The sequence below is a fragment of the Mytilus californianus genome, unplaced genomic scaffold, assembly GCF_021869535.1.
Source record: "Mytilus californianus isolate M0D057914Y unplaced genomic scaffold, xbMytCali1.0.p SCAF_10, whole genome shotgun sequence".
Taxonomy (NCBI): Eukaryota; Metazoa; Mollusca; class Bivalvia; order Mytilida; family Mytilidae; genus Mytilus; species Mytilus californianus.
Genome location: NW_026262582.1, coordinates 34602098 through 34621316, shown reverse-complemented (window position 1 = coordinate 34621316; position 19219 = coordinate 34602098). Strand labels below are relative to the sequence as shown.

The following is a 19219-nucleotide window of genomic DNA, read 5'->3' as shown; positions in this document are numbered from 1 at the left end:
GTTCGACGTGTCGAATTTCTCCTGGACGTGGGGAGCGATATCCTTGTAGAAATCCTCGGTTCGGATCTCGTAGGCCAAGCTGTCGGTGTCGGTAAAGAACAGCCGGGCGTCGTCGCCATACATCTTTCGCACGAATCCGTAGTGGAAGTCATACATCGGGATCTTCGAAATATCCAGGATGCATGCTCCCAGGTATACGGGCTTATCGAACTTGAGCTTCGTCTTCTTCATATGGACGGCTGCCAGGTTCTCGGTGAAGACGACCCGACGATCGAAGTTGGTTTTGGTCACGAGCTTCAGCGCCTGCTTCTCGTTGGTGACCAGCCGGACATCGACCCTCTTGCGGATATTTTCCATGGTCTTGCCGAAGACCGAATTATTCATGAGCTTGAAGAAATCTTTCTCGGCGTCGGACTTGGCCACGGCTCTGAGCTCGGTGTTTTTGTCGTTGTACGGCTAAAGCCATGGGGATTGCCTAAATCCAATGATGCGATGGACCTTGGCGAGCTTCATCCCCCTTCCCATATACATTTTGAGGTTTCGATAGTGGAGGGTGTACTTTGTGCGCTTACCTAGGTTAGGCACCAGCTTACGCACCTCGTCAATCTCCACATTCTCCGGCGCGAGAGGATAGTCGTTATGATCGTCGTGGAGATCTTGGGGATATTCCAGGTCGCATTCCACCATGGCGTCATATTAGTGGTCGTCCGGATAGCTCAAGATGTCCTCGATTTCTGACGGCTCCATCCATTCGAATTCCCCAGTGGGAAGGGGTTGCGCCATGGCCCACCCTTAGGGGATATATCTGGAGGTCCTCTTCCCCATCCTCACCTTTCTTCAGACCGTCGTAGCCATAGACGTTGGTGGTGAGGTCTGCATTCCGCCTCTCGAATTTATCGATCGCCTTGAGGGACACTGGGAAGTCGATATCGTCAAATTTCAGCTCACCCTCCCATTTCTTGTACTGGTTCAGGCGATAAGCATGATTCCCATCCACCTCATCATGATGCAGGGCCGCCAACACTGCCCACTGGAAGCAACGATCATCCTCATTTCTCACGTTGACGATTGCCTTCTTTTTGGCAAGTGCTGATGGGGTTGGTATGTAGGAGCTGCCCCTAAGTGGCTTGAATTCGTTCAGGTGGATCTCTAGCTGCTCGATGTGGGCAAAAGTCCATCCACTACCCTCGCGCATATACCTTGACATGCTTTCCTTGATCTTCCCTACCATGACCGCAATCTCGAAGTCGAGGTCTGCTGATTCGGTGATGACTGTCTGGGCTGATCTGAAGTAAGGGATAACGTAGGTGTTCCCCCCAGTCGCGAGATTCGTTTTGACCAGCTCCACTTTCAGCTGTACCTTCAAGCCCTTCTTTCGGGTGAGGGCATCTTCGATCGTCCTGGAGATGGTGTTGCAACTTACCTTGAAAAACGTTTCCAAATCATGCTGCTGGAGCGGGTCGATTCTGACTGTGCCAAAGACTCCTTTCAATGCATCGCGTCGGTCGACTACCTTGATCTCGTCTTCCACTGGGGCATTTTCGATATCCTTCTTCACCAGGTCGGTAAGGGCAGCTCTTCCTAGTCGGGAATATTTGGTGATTCCGCGTCTTTTGGCGATGGCCTTCAGCTCCTTCTTTGTGAAGACCTCTTCGCGGGCAAATTTCCGATTGGTTTTCTCCTCGATGAGTTTGACCAACTTCTCCTTCAACATCCTGCTGACCCCCCTCAGACCCTCATCCTTAGCTATTCGGCGAAGTTCATTGATGGTCTCCCTGACCTTAATCTTACCTCCAATGGGAATATTCTCATCATCATCGTCCTGTTGGCGCGGCTGCTTGCTATGCCTCCAGCAGAGCCCATCCTTTCCCGGCTTACTCTTGCAAAATTGCCCCTTCTTCCTCTTCAGGGGAACACCGCAGGTCGAGGGTACTTTACATATTTTTATGACTTTTTGACATGACAATATCAACTTACAAATGCTCTATCTGCAGTCGTTTTCTCACTGGTTATAACTTTTTGACATGACATTATCAACTTACAAATGCTCTATCTGCAGTCGTTTTCTACCTGGTTATGAAGTAACAACCATCCCCTATCTTCCGAAATGGGTACCTGCATTTTTCTGATCAAAACAAGATAATGAAGACAAACTTAGAATTATTATAATTTTATTAACATTAAACAGCAAACAATTCCTATATCTTTTTGTTCAAAATGAATTTTCATGATAACTGAAATGTCGAGGCTTTTTAAGCAACATTTTTTATATTAACGTGTTATTGTGTATTAATATGTATTTTCAGCGTTGTAAACTTCTTTATGTTACATCTACTTGCTTATATGCTATTAATTTGCCTTTTGCCTTTCCTCTTCGTAGTATCATATTGCGATACGCGAATTAGAAAGTATTAATTTAAAAGAAGACTTTTTCTTGGCAACGCCATCTTGTGTGTGCGTGGTGAGTGAATGTGGTATATGGGATCTCTGCACAAACATTTTTTTCACTTCCTTTCTGAATTTGACAAAGAATGTTTATTCGCAAAAGTCAGATTCATATAGTTTAACAACAAAATGCCCCTCCCCATCCACAACCAACACTACACACACAACAAATTTAAAGATGAATGGTTGAAGTCTTAACGTATAGTCATTTCAACAATGAAGTGTATCCTTTCCTTTAAAGAGTGCAATATAATTAATCTAGCATTTTTTCAACAGCAATGGGGGGTTTAAATCTTTTTTTTCTCATAGGCATTGTGAATGACTACCATAAACAGAATACATGTTCGCACTTTGGGTAGAACAAACAAAAAATCACTAACATTTTGAATGCAACTATTTACTATAACCATTTCAAAAGGCGAACTCAAACATATAAAATAGTAGTACATGTCGTGAACAAAAATTAAACATACCAGCATGGGTTCCCTCAATCATGAAGCCACCAGACAGGACAAATACACAAATCGCAAGAGCAAACCTATTCAGCATGTTTAGAGGAATGACGAATGAAGAATACAAAATAAAGAATCGTGACATAAACTTAAAGTCTAACTCAAATTTCATTTGATGACAACGTTACAACAGATGTACTTTTTTGTTTTTATGGAAACGTATATTAGTCACCAGTTGATCAGTTCTCAACACAACTTGACGACAAAAACAAGAGGGAAAGTTGCATTGTTATTGAACTTGTACACTTGTTTTCGTAGTATCAATTTACAATGCGAATACATTTGATGCACATTTACAACGTGTTTGTATATACCATTGAAAGTTAAGGATAAATACAGATCAGCACGTTAAGGATGTATTCTTTTGATGTTTCAGTTTCATTGAAATATCGTCCGGGAATTATTTCCGAAACATGTGATACAAGTGGAAAATATTAATGAATTTAAAAAATAGCATAATCAAACTAAACTCTGTGAAAAATTGTGTTCTTACAATAAGTAGTTTTTCAGTAATAAATTTTCAAATTTTATAACCAATCCGGTCAGGGTCATCAGCAAAAATGTTGAGAAAATGGGCGAGGGGTACAAAAAAAGGATTTCACCAAAAATATGTACATCCCATATCAATTTTTTTCTTTTCAAAATTCTTAGATATGTATTTTTTCAATCATTTATAACAAAGAAGTTGAAATAATATGCTTTTTGTTCTATAAAAAGAAAAAAATCCCAAATTCACAAAATTGACAGCATGGTCAATTTGACAAGAAAAAGTAACAAAATTTTATAAAACTTTCTAATACTAACACCAACCTATAGTTTTTTAAGTTAAAATTATTCAGATTGGTCCACTTCATCTTTAGTGAAAGTATGAAAAAAAGTTTAATTGTGAAACTGTGATTTTTACATCGCGATGACCGTGAGGGCATTCCGAAGTATTGTTATCGCCTAGATTTCCATTACGTAACTTTTGTTTTGGGTTTATAACCGATCTATAAACATGACAAATATGCGGATATTAACGAGTGCAAACTAACATTCTTTATCGTTTGTTATAAATACATCTCTTCAATGAATACTGATAAAAATATTTTTGTTTAGAACATAAATTAATAATATGAAAATGTTTTGTCGTTAGATATATATATATATATATATATAAGTCAAAAATCATTGATAATATATATGCACACGTACCGAAAAGGTGTGTTAAAGCATGCGGAAGAATATCTCAAGAATCCCGGCAAGGACCGGTAACTCTGTAATTGTTTTTGCGGGAAAATATGAATGCCTACTTATATCCAATCTTTTAGAAAAATCGAATTTTTAAAGAAGAGTGTCCACCATGCACTTGCACTGCACTATTATTAGAATAGTACAATAGATTGATATACAAATGGATGAAAATTATATATATATGTAACTGTTATATTAATATAATATATAACAACAAACCAGTGTATACTGATATGTATCACTACAATATAATAGTTATTACGGTGAGGTTGAATTTCCTGTCATTTATTCATCATCCAAGCACGAACTTGTCACAGAAAAAAATATATCTCTGTACATTAACCTCAGTTACAGGTATAAAGATGTGATTTGTTTCTGTGACAAGTGCTTTTGACCATCCACAAGAACTTGCGGTCATCCGATGTTCAGTACTTCAGTACTTTGATTTTTCATGATAATAGCCCAAAAATGGGTGAAAATTGATGAAAAATTGGAAAATCATTAAAAATGGGAACTTTCAAATGGCATTAGCAAAGAAGGAAGTGCACCGCCATATGATTATTTCATCATCAATTACTTTCTTACAGTCATATAAAGCCAAAAATCAGGTTAAGAAAAAAGTTTAATACTAGAAATGTTTGGCTCCTCAGAGGTGTACATCCTTAGGGTCAAGGAACAGTAAATGGGCTATGTCACATATTTTGGTAAAATTTTGCAAACAACTTTGGCTCGTTGAACTATAACTGAAAATCTAAAAAATAATGTTTTTATCTCTTTTATCATCTGAAATATTACCGATTGAATTCTTTGAAAACAGGTGAACATTTGTATACAAAAGCACAAAGTGACATGAAATCGGCGAAAAACCTTCTTAGATTTGTCTTGAAATCATCAAATTTCTAATTTCTAATTTATGGTGATCTTTTAGATCTTTCGTATGAACGCGATGCAAATGTTTCAATTAAAACTTATAAAGTCACTCCACTTTTCTCTTAAAGAAAGAAAAACAGAAAGAAATGAACAAAAGATTAATTGTTTAAGCAAGGTGAACTATATAGATACGATGATATAATGTTATCAAGACAAATAGACTATAAGCAGGGCAAGTATGAATCATTTTCCATCTTGCTTGTAGCTGGCCATGGGTTGTGCCGGTTTTCACTGGGCTTTTGTCATGTTTTAACTAATACGACGTGTAGTCTAGATAGAAAAGGAGAAGTCTATGCATGTTAAACTGCCAATTATTGTGTCCGTATCACACCAGGCTATCATGAACATGGTGTTGTTTGTTGTTTTTCTTCATTGTTCATGAAAGGAACCATTGCAACAACTCTCGGGGGAGTTCATAGATTGATTGTTACAAGGTATAATGTTTATCTCTATCCTAAATCGTGAACTCTTTTCTGATGGCAGTCCTAAGAGGTTGGGACAGTTTTCCCTGAATTTTTGTCACAAGGACCATTTTCAAAATCTCCTTAAATCTTTAATGAAATTCACAAAGTCACAGTCCCTTGTGTACTTTAAGGGTTAAGGTTCTTAAAGTATTGCGGCCTTTTGTTCACAGATCATCAAATTATTAACTCCTCAAGAATAACCGAAAGTTCCCAATTGAGACCAAATCTATGAGAATGGTACCAAGACAGTTTACAACGTTTTAGGGATAGGTATATGGATGCACTCCGTGTACTGAGATACGACAAATACCAAGTCATGCAAGAAATAGATAGCAGGCCACAACCATAAGAGAGTTCCAATTACACGACTAGACAAAGACTTCAATCTACAGTAGATACAAAATACAAGCAGCTAGACTCCAAATTCAATATTATTTTTTATTGAAACGAAGAGGCGTGTGAAAATGTGTCAGCTGAAAATTGTTTGAAATTCACGATTGACGCAACAAGTATCCAATGGCAAGTGAGACCAGTCCTCACAAACATCTATATGCCTATCCCTATGTCAAGAGTCGTAATTCAGTGATTGTCGTTAATGTTTTTCAGTCACATTTGTTTTTTTTTTTATATTTTTTGTTATGCACATATATGGATGTTCATAAAGGAATGTTACACTTTATATGATTATTGAATCATGGTGTCACGTGTGAATCCGGATCGGATTATCTTAACCCTACCGGAGCACATAAGACAACCCCTAGTGTTTTGTTGGATTCGTGTTAATCGATCTTATGTTTTCTGTGTAGAATTTTGTTGATTTGTTTGTCTTTTCATTTTTCCTTTTTAGCTCACCTGACCCAAAGGGTCAAGTGTGAGCTTTTCTCATCACTTGGCGTCCGTCGTCCGTCGTCGTCCGTTAACTTTTACAAAAATCTTCTCCTCTGAAACTACTGGGCCAAATTGAACCAAACCTGGCCTAAATTATCCTTAGGGTATCTAGTTTGAAAAATTTCTACGTATATCTGAAGCAAAGAATTTATAGCAAATCTGACGGAGTAAAAATGTTCATCAGGTCAATATCTATATGGTTTAAAATTTTCAAACAAATCAGACAACCTGTTATTGGTTGCTGCCCCTGAATTAGTAATTTTAGGAAAATTTTGCAGTTTTTGGTTATTATCTTCAATATTATTATAGATAGAGATAAACTGTAAACCGCAAGAATGTTCAGTAATGTAAGATCTACAAATAAGTCAATATGACCAAAATTGTCAATTGACTCCTTAAGGAGTTATTGCTCTTTAAATAAATTTTTCACAATTTTTCTTTAATTTTTGTAATCTTTTACAAAAATCTTCTCCTGTGAAACTACTGGGCCAAATTAAACCAAACTTGGCCTAAATCATCCTTATGGTATCTAGTTTAAAAATATATCCAATGATTCCGTCCATCAACCAAGATGGCCGTCATGGCTAAAAATAGAACATGGGGGTAAAATGCCGTTTTTGCCTTATATCACTGACACTAAAGCATTAAGAGCAAATCTGACGGGATAAATATGTTTATCAGGTCAAGATCTATCTGGCTAGAAATTTTCAGACGAATTAGACAACCCGTTGTTGGGTTGCTGCCCCTGAATTGGTAATTTTAAGGAAATTTTGCAGTTTTTGGTTATTATCTTGAAAATAAGTCAACATGACCAAAATTGGGAATTGACATCTTATTGGAGTTATTGTCCTTTAAAGTCATTTTCTGCAATTTATTGGTAATTTTTGTAAAAATTTTAAAAAATCTCCTGCTTTTAATTTAACTACTTGGCCAAATGAAACCAATCTTGGCCTCAATTATTATTAGGGTATCTATTATGATTTTAACCGTATTTTACATGATTTCCAAAACTACAGTAGATACAGGTGAGCGACACAGGCTCTTAAGAGCCTCTAGTTTCGTTTTTTTGCCATGGCATCGCCAGTTTCACTTCGACTTACGATTTTTGCTTGTCCCCTTTTTACTGACATCCGTCGTCCCATTTCAGTTCCCATTCAACAACGATGTTAATTCACAACTACAATTCGCGTTTAATTCAGAATTGGGATGCACATGAAGTTGGCCTGTAATAAGACAACAGTTCTATCAGTATCAAATATACCCTCTTTTTCCGGTTGCAGCCTACTTTTTCCGCCCTAATCCCTGTTGAAACACTTTGCAGAATTAACATAGAAGTATTAGATTTATTGTTAATGTATTGTCGTCTTTATTCTGCATGTATTGAATAGCTTCACACTATTATTTTTGTCTCGCCTGCGACGAAAGTAGCAGAAGGCGAAACATAGATGTTGATCAAAATCGACGGCGACGACGTCAACAATTGTTAAGTTTTCTGTATAAGTCAGTTTGATAGGAACTACTTGTGAGAGATCAGTAGTATTTAATATAAAGTTGCATTACTATCAGTACATTTCAGTTTGACGACTATTTTGAGGTCCTATTCCCTAGGTCATGGTTCAGCTTCTTTGAATTAACTTGTTAACAATTTTCAATGTTTAGTTTTCTGCTTAAGTTAGTTTGATAGGAACTACTTGTGATAGATCATTGATATTTTATGTTAAGTTGCACTACTATCAGTACATATTATCTGTTTGACGATTATTTCGAGGCCCTGCCCTCTACGTCATGGTCAAGCAACTTTGAATTAAATAGGAAAGTTGCTGTCCATCAGATTGTCTTTGTGAAATTTTCTGCTTACAGGTGAGAAATTATGATATCTCTGTGTCAACAGTTTATTCAATATCCAAAGCAACACAGAAAAAACCTGAGTGATTCGCAAATACTTCAGACGGACAGAACGATGGTGCGTCAACAGGGTAAGCGTCTCCTGCTGTTCATGTATAACCCGTAATAATGATCAGAATTTAGTCAATATGTCATACTAAGGAATAGGACACAATCGGTACATTTACAGAGCAGACGACTACTCGGGTATCAAAAGATCTAAGAATATAAACGGTGCAAATGATTTTACAAAAATTACCAATAAATTGCAGAAAATGACTTTAAAGGACAATAACTCCAATAAGATGTCAATTCCCAATTTTGGTCATGTTGACTTATTTTCAAGATAATAACCAAAAACTGCAAAATTTCCTTAAAATTACCAATTCAGGGGCAGCAACCCAACAACGGGTTGTCTAATTCGTCTGAAAATTTCTAGCCAGATAGATCTTGACCTGATAAACATATTTATCCCGTCAGATTTGCTCTTAATGCTTTAGTGTCAGAGATATAAGGCAAAAACGGCATTTTACCCCCATGTTCTATTTTTAGCTATGACGGCCATCTTGGTTGATGGACGGAATCATTGGATATAGTTTTAAACTAGATACCCTAAGGATGATTTAGGCCAAGTTTGGTTTAATTTGGCCCAGTAGTTTCACAGGAGAAGATTTTTGTAAAAGATTACAAAAATTAACGAAAAATTGTGAAAAATGTATTTAAAGAGCAATAACTCCTTAAGGAGTCAATTGACAATTTTGGTCATATTGACTTATTTGTAGATCTTACATTACTGAACATTCTTGCGGTTTACAGTTTATCTCTATCTATAATAATATTGAAGATAATAACCAAAAACTGCAAAATTTTCCTAAAATTACTAATTCAGGGGCAGCAACCAATAACAGGTTGTCTGATTTGTTTGAAAATTTTAAACCATATAGATATTGACCTGATGAACATTTTTACTCCGTCAGATTTGCTATAAATTCTTTGCTTCAGATATACGTAGAAATTTTTCAAACTAGATACCCTAAGGATAATTTAGGCCAGGTTTGGTTCAATTTGGCCCAGTAGTTTCAGAGGAGAAGATTTTTGTAAAAGTTAACGGACGACGACGGACGACGGACGCCAAGTGATGAGAAAAGCTCACACTTGACCCTTTGGGTCAGGTGAGCTAAAAAGGAAAAATGAAAAGACAAACAAATCAACAAAATTCTACACAGAAAACATAAGATCGATTAACACGAATCCAACAAAACACTAGGGGTTGTCTTATGTGCTCCGGTAGGGTTAAGATAATCCGATCCGGATTCACACGTGACACCATGATTCAATAATCATATAAAGTGTAACATTCCTTTATGAACATCCATATATGTGCATAACAAAAAAATATAAAAAAAAAACCAAATGTGACTGAAAAACATTAACGACAATCACTGAATTACGACTCTTGACATAGGGATAGGCATATAGATGTTTGTGAGGACTGGTCTCACTTGCCATTGGATACTTGTTGCGTCAATCGTGAATTTCAAACAATTTTCAGCTGACACATTTTCACACGCCTCTTCGTTTCAATAAAAAATAATATTGAATTTGGAGTCTAGCTGCTTGTATTTTGTATCTACTGTAGATTGAAGTCTTTGTCTAGTCGTGTAATTGGAACTCTCTTTTGGTTGTGGCCTGCTATCTATTTCTTGCATGACTTGGTATTTGTCGTATCTTAGTACACGGATTGCATCCATATACCTATCCCTAAAACGTTGTAAACTGTCTTGGTACCATTCTCATAGATTTGGTCTCAATTGGGAACTTTCGGTTATTCTTGAGGAGTTAATAATTTGATGATCTGTGAACAAAAGGCCGCAATACTTTAAGAACCTTAACCCTTAAAGTACACAAGGGACTGTGACTTTGTGAATTTCATTAAAGATTTAAGGAGATTTTGAAAATGGTCCTTGTGACAAAAATTCAGGGAAAACTGTCCCAACCTCTTAGGACTGCCATCAGAAAAGAGTTCACGATTTAGGATAGAGATAAACATTATACCTTGTAACAATCAATCTATGAACTCCCCCGAGAGTTGTTGCAATGGTTCCTTTCATGAACAATGAAGAAAAACAACAAACAACACCATGTTCATGATAGCCTGGTGTGATACGGACACAATAATTGGCAGTTTAACATGCATAGACTTCTCCTTTTCTATCTAGACTACACGTCGTATTAGTTAAAACATGACAAAAGCCCAGTGAAAACCGGCACAACCCATGGCCAGCTACAAGCAAGATGGAAAATGATTCATACTTGCCCTGCTTATAGTCTATTTGTCTTGATAACATTATATCATCGTATCTATATAGTTCACCTTGCTTAAACAATTAATCTTTTGTTCATTTCTTTCTGTCTTTCTTTCTTTAAGAGAAAAGTGGAGTGACTTTATAAGTTTTAATTGAAACATTTGCATCGCGTTCATACGAAAGATCTAAAAGATCACCATAAATTAGAAATTAGAAATTTGATGATTTCAAGACAAATCTAAGAAGGTTTTTCGCCGATTTCATGTCACTTTGTGCTTTTGTATACAAATGTTCACCTGTTTTCAAAGAATTCAATCGGTAATATTTCAGATGATAAAAGAGATAAAAACATTATTTTTTAGATTTTCAGTTATAGTTCAACGAGCCAAAGTTGTTTGCAAAATTTTACCAAAATATGTGACATAGCCCATTTACTGTTCCTTGACCCTAAGGATGTACACCTCTGAGGAGCCAAACATTTCTAGTATTAAACTTTTTTCTTAACCTGATTTTTGGCTTTATATGACTGTAAGAAAGTAATTGATGATGAAATAATCATATGGCGGTGCACTTCCTTCTTTGCTAATGCCATTTGAAAGTTCCCATTTTTAATGATTTTCCAATTTTTCATCAATTTTCACCCATTTTTGGGCTATTATCATGAAAAATCAAAGTACTGAAGTACTGAACATCGGATGACCGCAAGTTCTTGTGGATGGTCAAAAGCACTTGTCACAGAAACAAATCACATCTTTATACCTGTAACTGAGGTTAATGTACAGAGATATATTTTTTTCTGTGACAAGTTCGTGCTTGGATGATGAATAAATGACAGGAAATTCAACCTCACCGTAATAACTATTATATTGTAGTGATACATATCAGTATACACTGGTTTGTTGTTATATATTAACGAACCCTCAGATAGCTGATAGTGGGCATAAAGAACCCTCAGATAACTGATAGTGGGAATAACGAACCCCTAGATAGCTAAAAGTGAGCATAACGAACCCTCAGATAGCTGATAGTGGGCATAGTGAACCCCTAGATAGCTAATAATGGGCATAAGGAACCCTTAGCTAGCTGAAAATGGGCATAAAGAACCCTTAGACAGCTGATAGTGGACATAAAAAACCCATATATAGCTGATAGTGTGCATAACGAACCATTAGATAGCTGATAGTGAATAAAATAGAATAAAGGTTGGCGACGTTGGCGACGTTGGCGAACAGTAATGATTTCGTAAATGTTGGCGACGTTGGCGAACAGTAATGATTTTGTAAATGTTGGCGACGTTGGCGACGTTGGCGAACATTCACACAATCCTGTACCAGAATGCAGCTTTCTAAAGGTTCGTTATGCCAACTATCAGCTATCTAAGGGTTCGTTATGCCCACTATCAGCTATCTGAGGGTTCGCATTGCCCACTACCAGCTATCTAAGGGTTCTTTATGCCCACTATCAGCTATCTAAGGGTTCGTTATGCCCACTATCAGCTATCTAAGGGTTCGTTATGCCCACTATCAGCTTTCTAAGGGTTCGTTATGCACATTATCAGCTATCTAAGGGTTCGTTATGCCCACTATCATCTATCTGAGGGTTCGTTATGACCACTATCAGCTATTTAAGAGTTTGTTATGCCCACTATCAGCTATCTGAGGGTGTTTTGTTCTTTGCTGCGTAATGCCCACTATCACCTATCTAAGGGTTCTTTATGCCCACTATCAGTTATCTAAGGGTTCTTTATGTCCACTATCAGCTATCTAAGGGTTCTTTATGCCCACTATAAGCTATCTGAGGGTTCTTTATGCCCACTATCAGCTATCTGAGGGTTCTTTATGCCCACTATCAGCTATCTGAGGGTTCTTTATGCTCACTATCAGCTATCTGAGGGTTCTTTATGCCCCCACTATCAGCTATCTAATGGTTGTTTGCTGGTCATAGTGTGCTTCATTTCTTCTTCCGTCTATAATTTTTTTTATTCTCGTTTTGGTATTTTCTTACTTATTTTAGTGAGTTTCTGACTCTTTACTGAATTTTCTAATTTCTTTTTGTTTAGAATTCGTATAATTCGATTGATTTTACATCTCCAGCGCTAGACTTTACATCTCCAGCGCTTGACTTTACATCTCCAGCGCTAGACTTTACATCTTCAGCGCTTGACTTTACATCTCCAGCGCCAGACTTTAGATCTCCAGCGCTTGACTTTACATCTCCAGCGCTAGACTTTACATCTCTAGCGCTAGACTTTACATCTCCAGCGCTAGACTTTACACATCTTCAGCGCAGGACTTTAAAAGACACTTTATAATCTGTGTGAGACCAACAGGGCTCCGTAAAATCCTTAATAGAGCTGAAAATTCAGTTTATGTATTGAAAACTTTGTCCTTTTTTTCTTTTATTACAATTTTATTTAAAAATACAAAATAACAGAAATACATAAACCACGTACTAGACATTGTGCGATTGTTTGATTTATCAAATACAGTAATTATTAGCTAGCTCTGTCATAAAATACCGTAAAAGAAGGAGTTGAACAATGTTGAAGGTTTATTTATTACCTTATTTTATATTTATTAGAAGTAAATTCGCAGTTTGTCGGTACCCAAGGTCTCGGAAACTTATAATGGGTTGATTTGTCATACTTATATCTAAACTCATCGATTTATTTAAAAAAAAAAACATGTTATGTCTGTGCTGTTTATTCGATCTATTATATTTTTAATGCACTTCTAAGACTTAAATCCATCCCTTCTTTATTTTAATTTGTTAAATAGAAGCGGAAGATACCAAAATAAACCCATCGATATCAGGTTTATAGTTTTTCTCAGACGCGCATTTCTCAGAGACGCTCGTATAAAAAAGTCAAAAGGCCAAATAATGTAGGAAGTTGAAGAGCATTGCGGACCAAAAAGTAATGTTAAGTCATCGAAGATATGTAATACAATCTCTGAAATTTTTCAGCAAACAGACCATTCAAAAGAACTAAAATCAACATCTCATGCACCAGGTCAAGCTTACAGAATATATCTTCCCGTAACAGCAACCAAATCAAAGTGTCCGAAAGCACTGAAAGTCACGTGTAATATAGGAGAAAACAGAATAGTAAACACTTTACAACCAGCTACCGTGGATTGTCTGCTATACACATTAAAACACACTCAACAAGGTAAACCATGTATAATCTATAATATACAAAAACTGTGAAGAAAAATGAAAAAAATAATATGAAAAACGCATAGGCGAGTCAAATTGCATACACATGTCTTTAATAGACAATCACAAGTGATCGTTGTACACTAAAGTCTCCAGATTATATTAACCTGTTCATTTATCAATAGAATTGACATATTTTTGAAAGGCTTGAATAAGTTTTATATTTTTTGCAATTTCAGGGGCAAAATAATGGCTCTTATCATAGTACCTCCTTCCCTATAAAGTATTATTATTTCAATTTTAACATTTTTGGGAGTATACTGTTACATTATCGTACTTGGCTAACGTTTATAGTATTTTTCTCTAAATGGAAAATGATAGCATGCTCCTTTTCTTTGAAAAAATAATTTTTACAACATTGCTTAAACGTATCTATGATATTTAAAAATATGTTTGTGTGAAGATATTTCTATTGTCAATTTTGCGTCAAAACATGTCAAGGTGTATAATACTCAATCTAATTGAAATACAGTTCCTATGTACACGCTTCGCTTACAAGGATCCGACAACGTTCCGTTCTACGTTCTGATAAAAAGACAATTCGTTTGTCTTACATTTTGGCATTAGGGCGTCAAACGTCTTATATTTTGTGCAAAACAGCCTCATTTTGAGATCTTAGATATGAGCAACAGCTCAATCCCAATAGATATTTGTTATAAAATGCATTTTACCAATATGTAAATGTCTGTAAAATATTTTTTTCAGGGTAAAGATGTTACTCACATATTTGTTAACCCAAAACTATGGGCTTAATGGTAATTTTAGGTTAAATACTCAAGGATCCGACAACGCTCTGTTCTATGTTCTGATAAAAAGACCATTCGGCATCCTCAGGTTTTGTCCTCAATTATAAACATTTTCATAAATTTGAAGGCTGAAATTTCATTGTCTGATGTAAATATTATCAGAAAAGAAAGTAGGACAGTGTGCTGTCAGATCCTTGTATAAGCAAAGATTGGATACATGATCTGTATATTAATTAGATTGTAGTATACTGATAATTGTTTACAGGCGCAAATACAAAATTTCAATCCTGGTATTTATGATGATTTTATTATACAATAATATAATGAATTATTCTTATTTTTAGGACTTCAGGAACAAGAAAAAGACCAGACTGTTGGAGTCATTGGACATGCAATATTTGTAATACATGTAGTATCAATAGTTTTTGTTGGCGGTTTTATTCTTGGCATCGTCATCAAGGAATGTAATCTGTGTATTAGATGATTTAGATAGATGATTTAGATAATCAGAAAGTTAATGATCATTCTAGGCAGCTTTTTTAAATTGACAGTGTGTCTACAGTGAGACAATTACTATTACAATAGAACATTCATTGATATACTAGTAATGTAATCGAACCTGAATAATTTGCAAATCATAGTACATGTAATAAGAACTATAGCAGAATCATTTACTTACAAAGGGCAATAACTTTCTGATCAAACTTTTTAGCTATTTAAAAAGTACTGATGCAATGAATAGCTTATCGATTCGTGCAAAAATTGAAACATCTAAACTCCGTCCATGTGTAAACGTAGCCATGACACATTATCATTATCATGTTTAGCTCATCACTTGGTGGCGTCAGTCGTCACCGTCCTACGCCTGTTCGTCCGTCGTTGTAAACTTTTTTTATATTCACCTCCGAAACAACTGGGCTGAATGTTACCAAACTTGATTTTAATTTTTATTACGCAATCTTGTTTAAAGCTGTCTCCGGTTACTTGATCTATCAACACAAAATGTCACTGTTGCTAAAGAAAATGAACCCGGGGGTTATATGCAGTGTTTGGCTTATATCTGCAGTTAGAGCAAAATTGACTGGGTTAAACATGATCATTGCCCCTGAAATGTTTATTTTTAGCACAACTGACATAAAGAAAATGATTAGCAGGTCAAGGTTTATCTATATCCAGGGGAAGTCAGAATAGTTTGAAAACCCATTTTGAAGCAACTACAACAGAAAGATCTTCAAATACGTGAACATTGCCGAAATTGTCAATTTAACACTTATAGGAGTTATTGCCGTTGAGTGATGATTTTTACTTTTTTGTGATTTTTTTGCTGAAACTATGGTAGGAAGAGAGAATACTTTATAAAAATAAGATCAAATTACGTCTGCATGACCAAAATTGTCAGTTGACTCTTTATAGGATTTTTTGTCCTTAACAGACGATTTTTACCAAAAAAGTGCAGCAAAACAAGATCTACGAAATCGTCAATTGATCCCTTGCAGGAGTTATTGCCCTTTAAAGGAGATTGTTACCCTTTTTTTCAATTTTGCAGAAACTATCATAGATAGAACGACAGTGTTAACGAGAAAATGTTTAGCAGAGAATCTACAAATATGTCAACAATCACTGAAATTATCAATTGACTCTTTATGGGAGTTACTGCCCTTACAAATCAATTTTTACCAGTTTTTGTTTTTGCAGAAACTATAAATATAGATAGACAAAGCTAGTGTAACTGTTCAACAAAATAAGATCTACAATAAGTCAATATTGCCGAAGTTATGCCTTTTGTTTGTTATCTCGAAAACCTTAACACATTTATTAAAACTGTGAACAGCAAAACTGATCAACAATACCAAGATCTACAGAAATGCAAAAATTGCATTGGTACATTGTAACTCCTTATAGAGGTTTTGGCCTTAACTGAAGATTTTTTTTCTTATTTCTAGTTTTTATCTTTTATCTCGAATACTATTAAAGATAAGTTGAAACTAGAAACAGTCAAACTTTGCAGCTGAGCGAATCAGGCTCTTAAAATTTTCTCGTTATTATTACATAAATTGTTTTTTTTTAATTTCTTTTCTGGTATCAGATGTAATATAAAAGAAATAGAAAATAAAATAATAGAAATAAATCAACGAATGTCACAGGTAATGTTTTAAATGGAAAGCTAAAATCATTAACGAAAAAGGAGAATACTGAAAATAGTCAGCAAGTCAGGAAAAATTCATGATGATCTACAAATACAATGTATAAAGATTTAATAAAATTGTGTCAACTTGACTCGTACCTGCGACAATAAAAATAAGTTTGGTTCAATGATTTTATTAAATTTCATGTTTTAAGAGTTTTCAAGGAAATATTAAGTAGAGGTATGATTTCTTGTTAGATTTGGTCATTAACGCAACAATATTTCATTCAAATGCAAACTTAAAATCACTACCATTTTTAGCTCTCCTGGCCCAAAATTTTGCAGTTTTTGGTTATTATCTTGAATATTATTATAGATAGAGATAAACTGTAAACAGCAATAATGTTCAGCAAAGTAAGATCTACAAATAAGTCAACAAGACCCAAATGGTAAATTGACCCATTAAGGAGTTATTGCCCTTTATAGTCAATTTTTAAAAACAATTTGTAAATTTTTGCAATCTTTTACAAAAATGTTCTCCTCTGAAACTACTGAGATAGATTTTACCAAACTTGACCACAATCGTCATTAGGGTATCTAGTTTAAAAAATGTGTCCGATGACCCCACCTACATGGCTAAAAATAGAACATAAGGGTAAAATGCAAGTTTTGTCTATTGTTTTTTGAACCGTTATAAATAGAGAAAATCTGAAAAGAGCAAAAACCTTCAAAATAATGGGCTCTAACAATTGTCCATATACGTCAAAACTGTTAGACACATTCTTATAGGAGTTATTGCCCATAAATGACAAAAAACAAGTTTACCATTTTTTTTCATTTTTGCCTACTATCATAAAATCTATGATATCTAGAGAGAAACATTTTTTCCGTTACAAGTATGCCATATATAATTTAAATTATAATAGATAAAAAGACACTTTAAATCACAAAAATGATCAGCAAGGCAAGATCTATTAAAAAGTCAAATTTTACCGATATAGTTAGTAGACTGTCACTCTTCATAGGAGTGATTGCCCTTAAATTAGGATCTATTTTACCCTCTACTGTGTTTTGAGCAAAAACTAAAGAAGATAGAGAGAAACTAAATAGACTAAAAGATCAGTAATACAAGATCAACAAAATAGAGATTTTTTGTCATGAATTCTATTCTCGTCTACAATGTTGGAGAGTGTCCTTTGTTGAATATGCACATAGACCAAGGTGAGCGACACAGGCTCTTTAGAGCCTCTAGTTTTCCAATTTAATAAACAGATTTTAAAAGGTCTACTGTCTCCGATAGGATTGTTTCTTTATTGTATCAAATAGTAATTTTGATAACACTTTAAATTAACGTGATTTTGAAAGACTATACAAATTTAAAACATGTGGTATGATTGCCAATGAGACGACTATCCAAAATGAGAAAAATCCATACCGTAAAGTCAGATTTACCATACCGTAAAGTCAGATTTACCATACCGTAAAGTCAGGTTCACCATACCGTAAAGTCAGGTTTACCATACCGTAAAGTCATATTTACCATACTGTAAAGTCAGATTTACCATACCGTAAAGTCAGATATACCATACCGTAAAGTCAGGTTTACCATACCGTAAAGTCAGATATACCATACCGTAAAGTCAGGTTCACCATACCGTAAAGTCAGATATACCATACCGTATAGTCAGGTTTACCATACCGTAAAGTCAGATATACCATACCGTAAAGTCAGGTTTACCATACCGTAAAATCATATTTACCATACTGTAAAGTCAGATTTACCATACCGTAAAGTCAGGTTTACCATACCGTAAAGTCATATTTACCATACTGTAAAGTCAGATTTACCATACCGTAAAGTCAGATTTACCATACCGTAAAGTCAGGTTTACCATACCGTAAAGTCAGATTTACTAAGCCCCTGTTATATTCTGTTATCTTCTGTTTCTTTTAAATGGAAGGAAAAGATTCCAAGAAGGGAATCAAATATCATGCGTCGAAAAAAACGGACCACACCATGATCAAAAGAAAAAGGACAAAAAGACCGACTACAGTCCACAAAACACTACCAGGAACTAAAATCTTGAGGACCTGATCAACACGAACGCTACCAAAAACAGATGCTGAACTCAGGTGCTCTAAACGGTTCAGAGGGTCAAATTTAAATTGTTCCCGATACACTAATGACATTTGTTGTGTTGCCTTTAGCATTCATTTTATTAGTCAATCGGGATATTAATCATCCGGTCACATTACCTCTTTAATTGATGATGAAAACTACGTCTTTTAATTTTTTTAGTTGATTGCACAAATCGACGGCGTTGCAAATAAGAAATTATAAAGGTGATATTTAAATCAATTTTAATTCGAAATAGCTGTCATTATCAACTAATGACCCTATGACGAAACGAGGCGGAAGATTTCATTCAACATTCATAAGTCGAAGAGAAACTGATATCGCAATGTAAAA

At 35.3% G+C, this 19219-nt stretch overlaps 1 protein-coding gene and 1 long non-coding RNA gene across 7 annotated transcripts in view; one reads left to right on the top strand and one right to left on the bottom strand.

The window, feature by feature from the left end:
• The window catches only part of LOC127717999 (uncharacterized), a 99422-nt gene extending 95917 nt beyond the window's left edge, over window positions 1–3505 (bottom strand). The window contains exons 1-2 of one of the 2 annotated variants that reach the window (XR_007989519.1): window positions 2919–3505; window positions 2043–2125 (exon numbers count right to left, since the gene is read on the bottom strand). This is a non-coding gene — a long non-coding RNA (uncharacterized LOC127717999). The remainder of the gene's footprint in view (window positions 1–2042; window positions 2126–2918) is intronic. The other variant, XR_007989520.1, reaches the window with a different exon arrangement.
• LOC127717995 (uncharacterized) overlaps window positions 1–16937 on the top strand; it is a 93559-nt gene extending 76622 nt beyond the window's left edge. For 3 of the 5 annotated variants that reach the window (XM_052223874.1, XM_052223873.1, XM_052223872.1), the window contains exon 6: window positions 14969–16937. In XM_052223874.1, the coding sequence (XP_052079834.1) occupies window positions 14969–15108 (140 nt within the window). In that variant the 3' untranslated portion in view covers window positions 15109–16937. Of the gene's footprint in view, window positions 1–13626; window positions 13832–14968 lie in introns of all 5 variants that reach the window. The other 2 variants (XM_052223876.1, XM_052223875.1) reach the window with 1 other exon arrangement.
• The last annotated feature ends 2282 nt before the right edge of the window (window positions 16938–19219 follow it).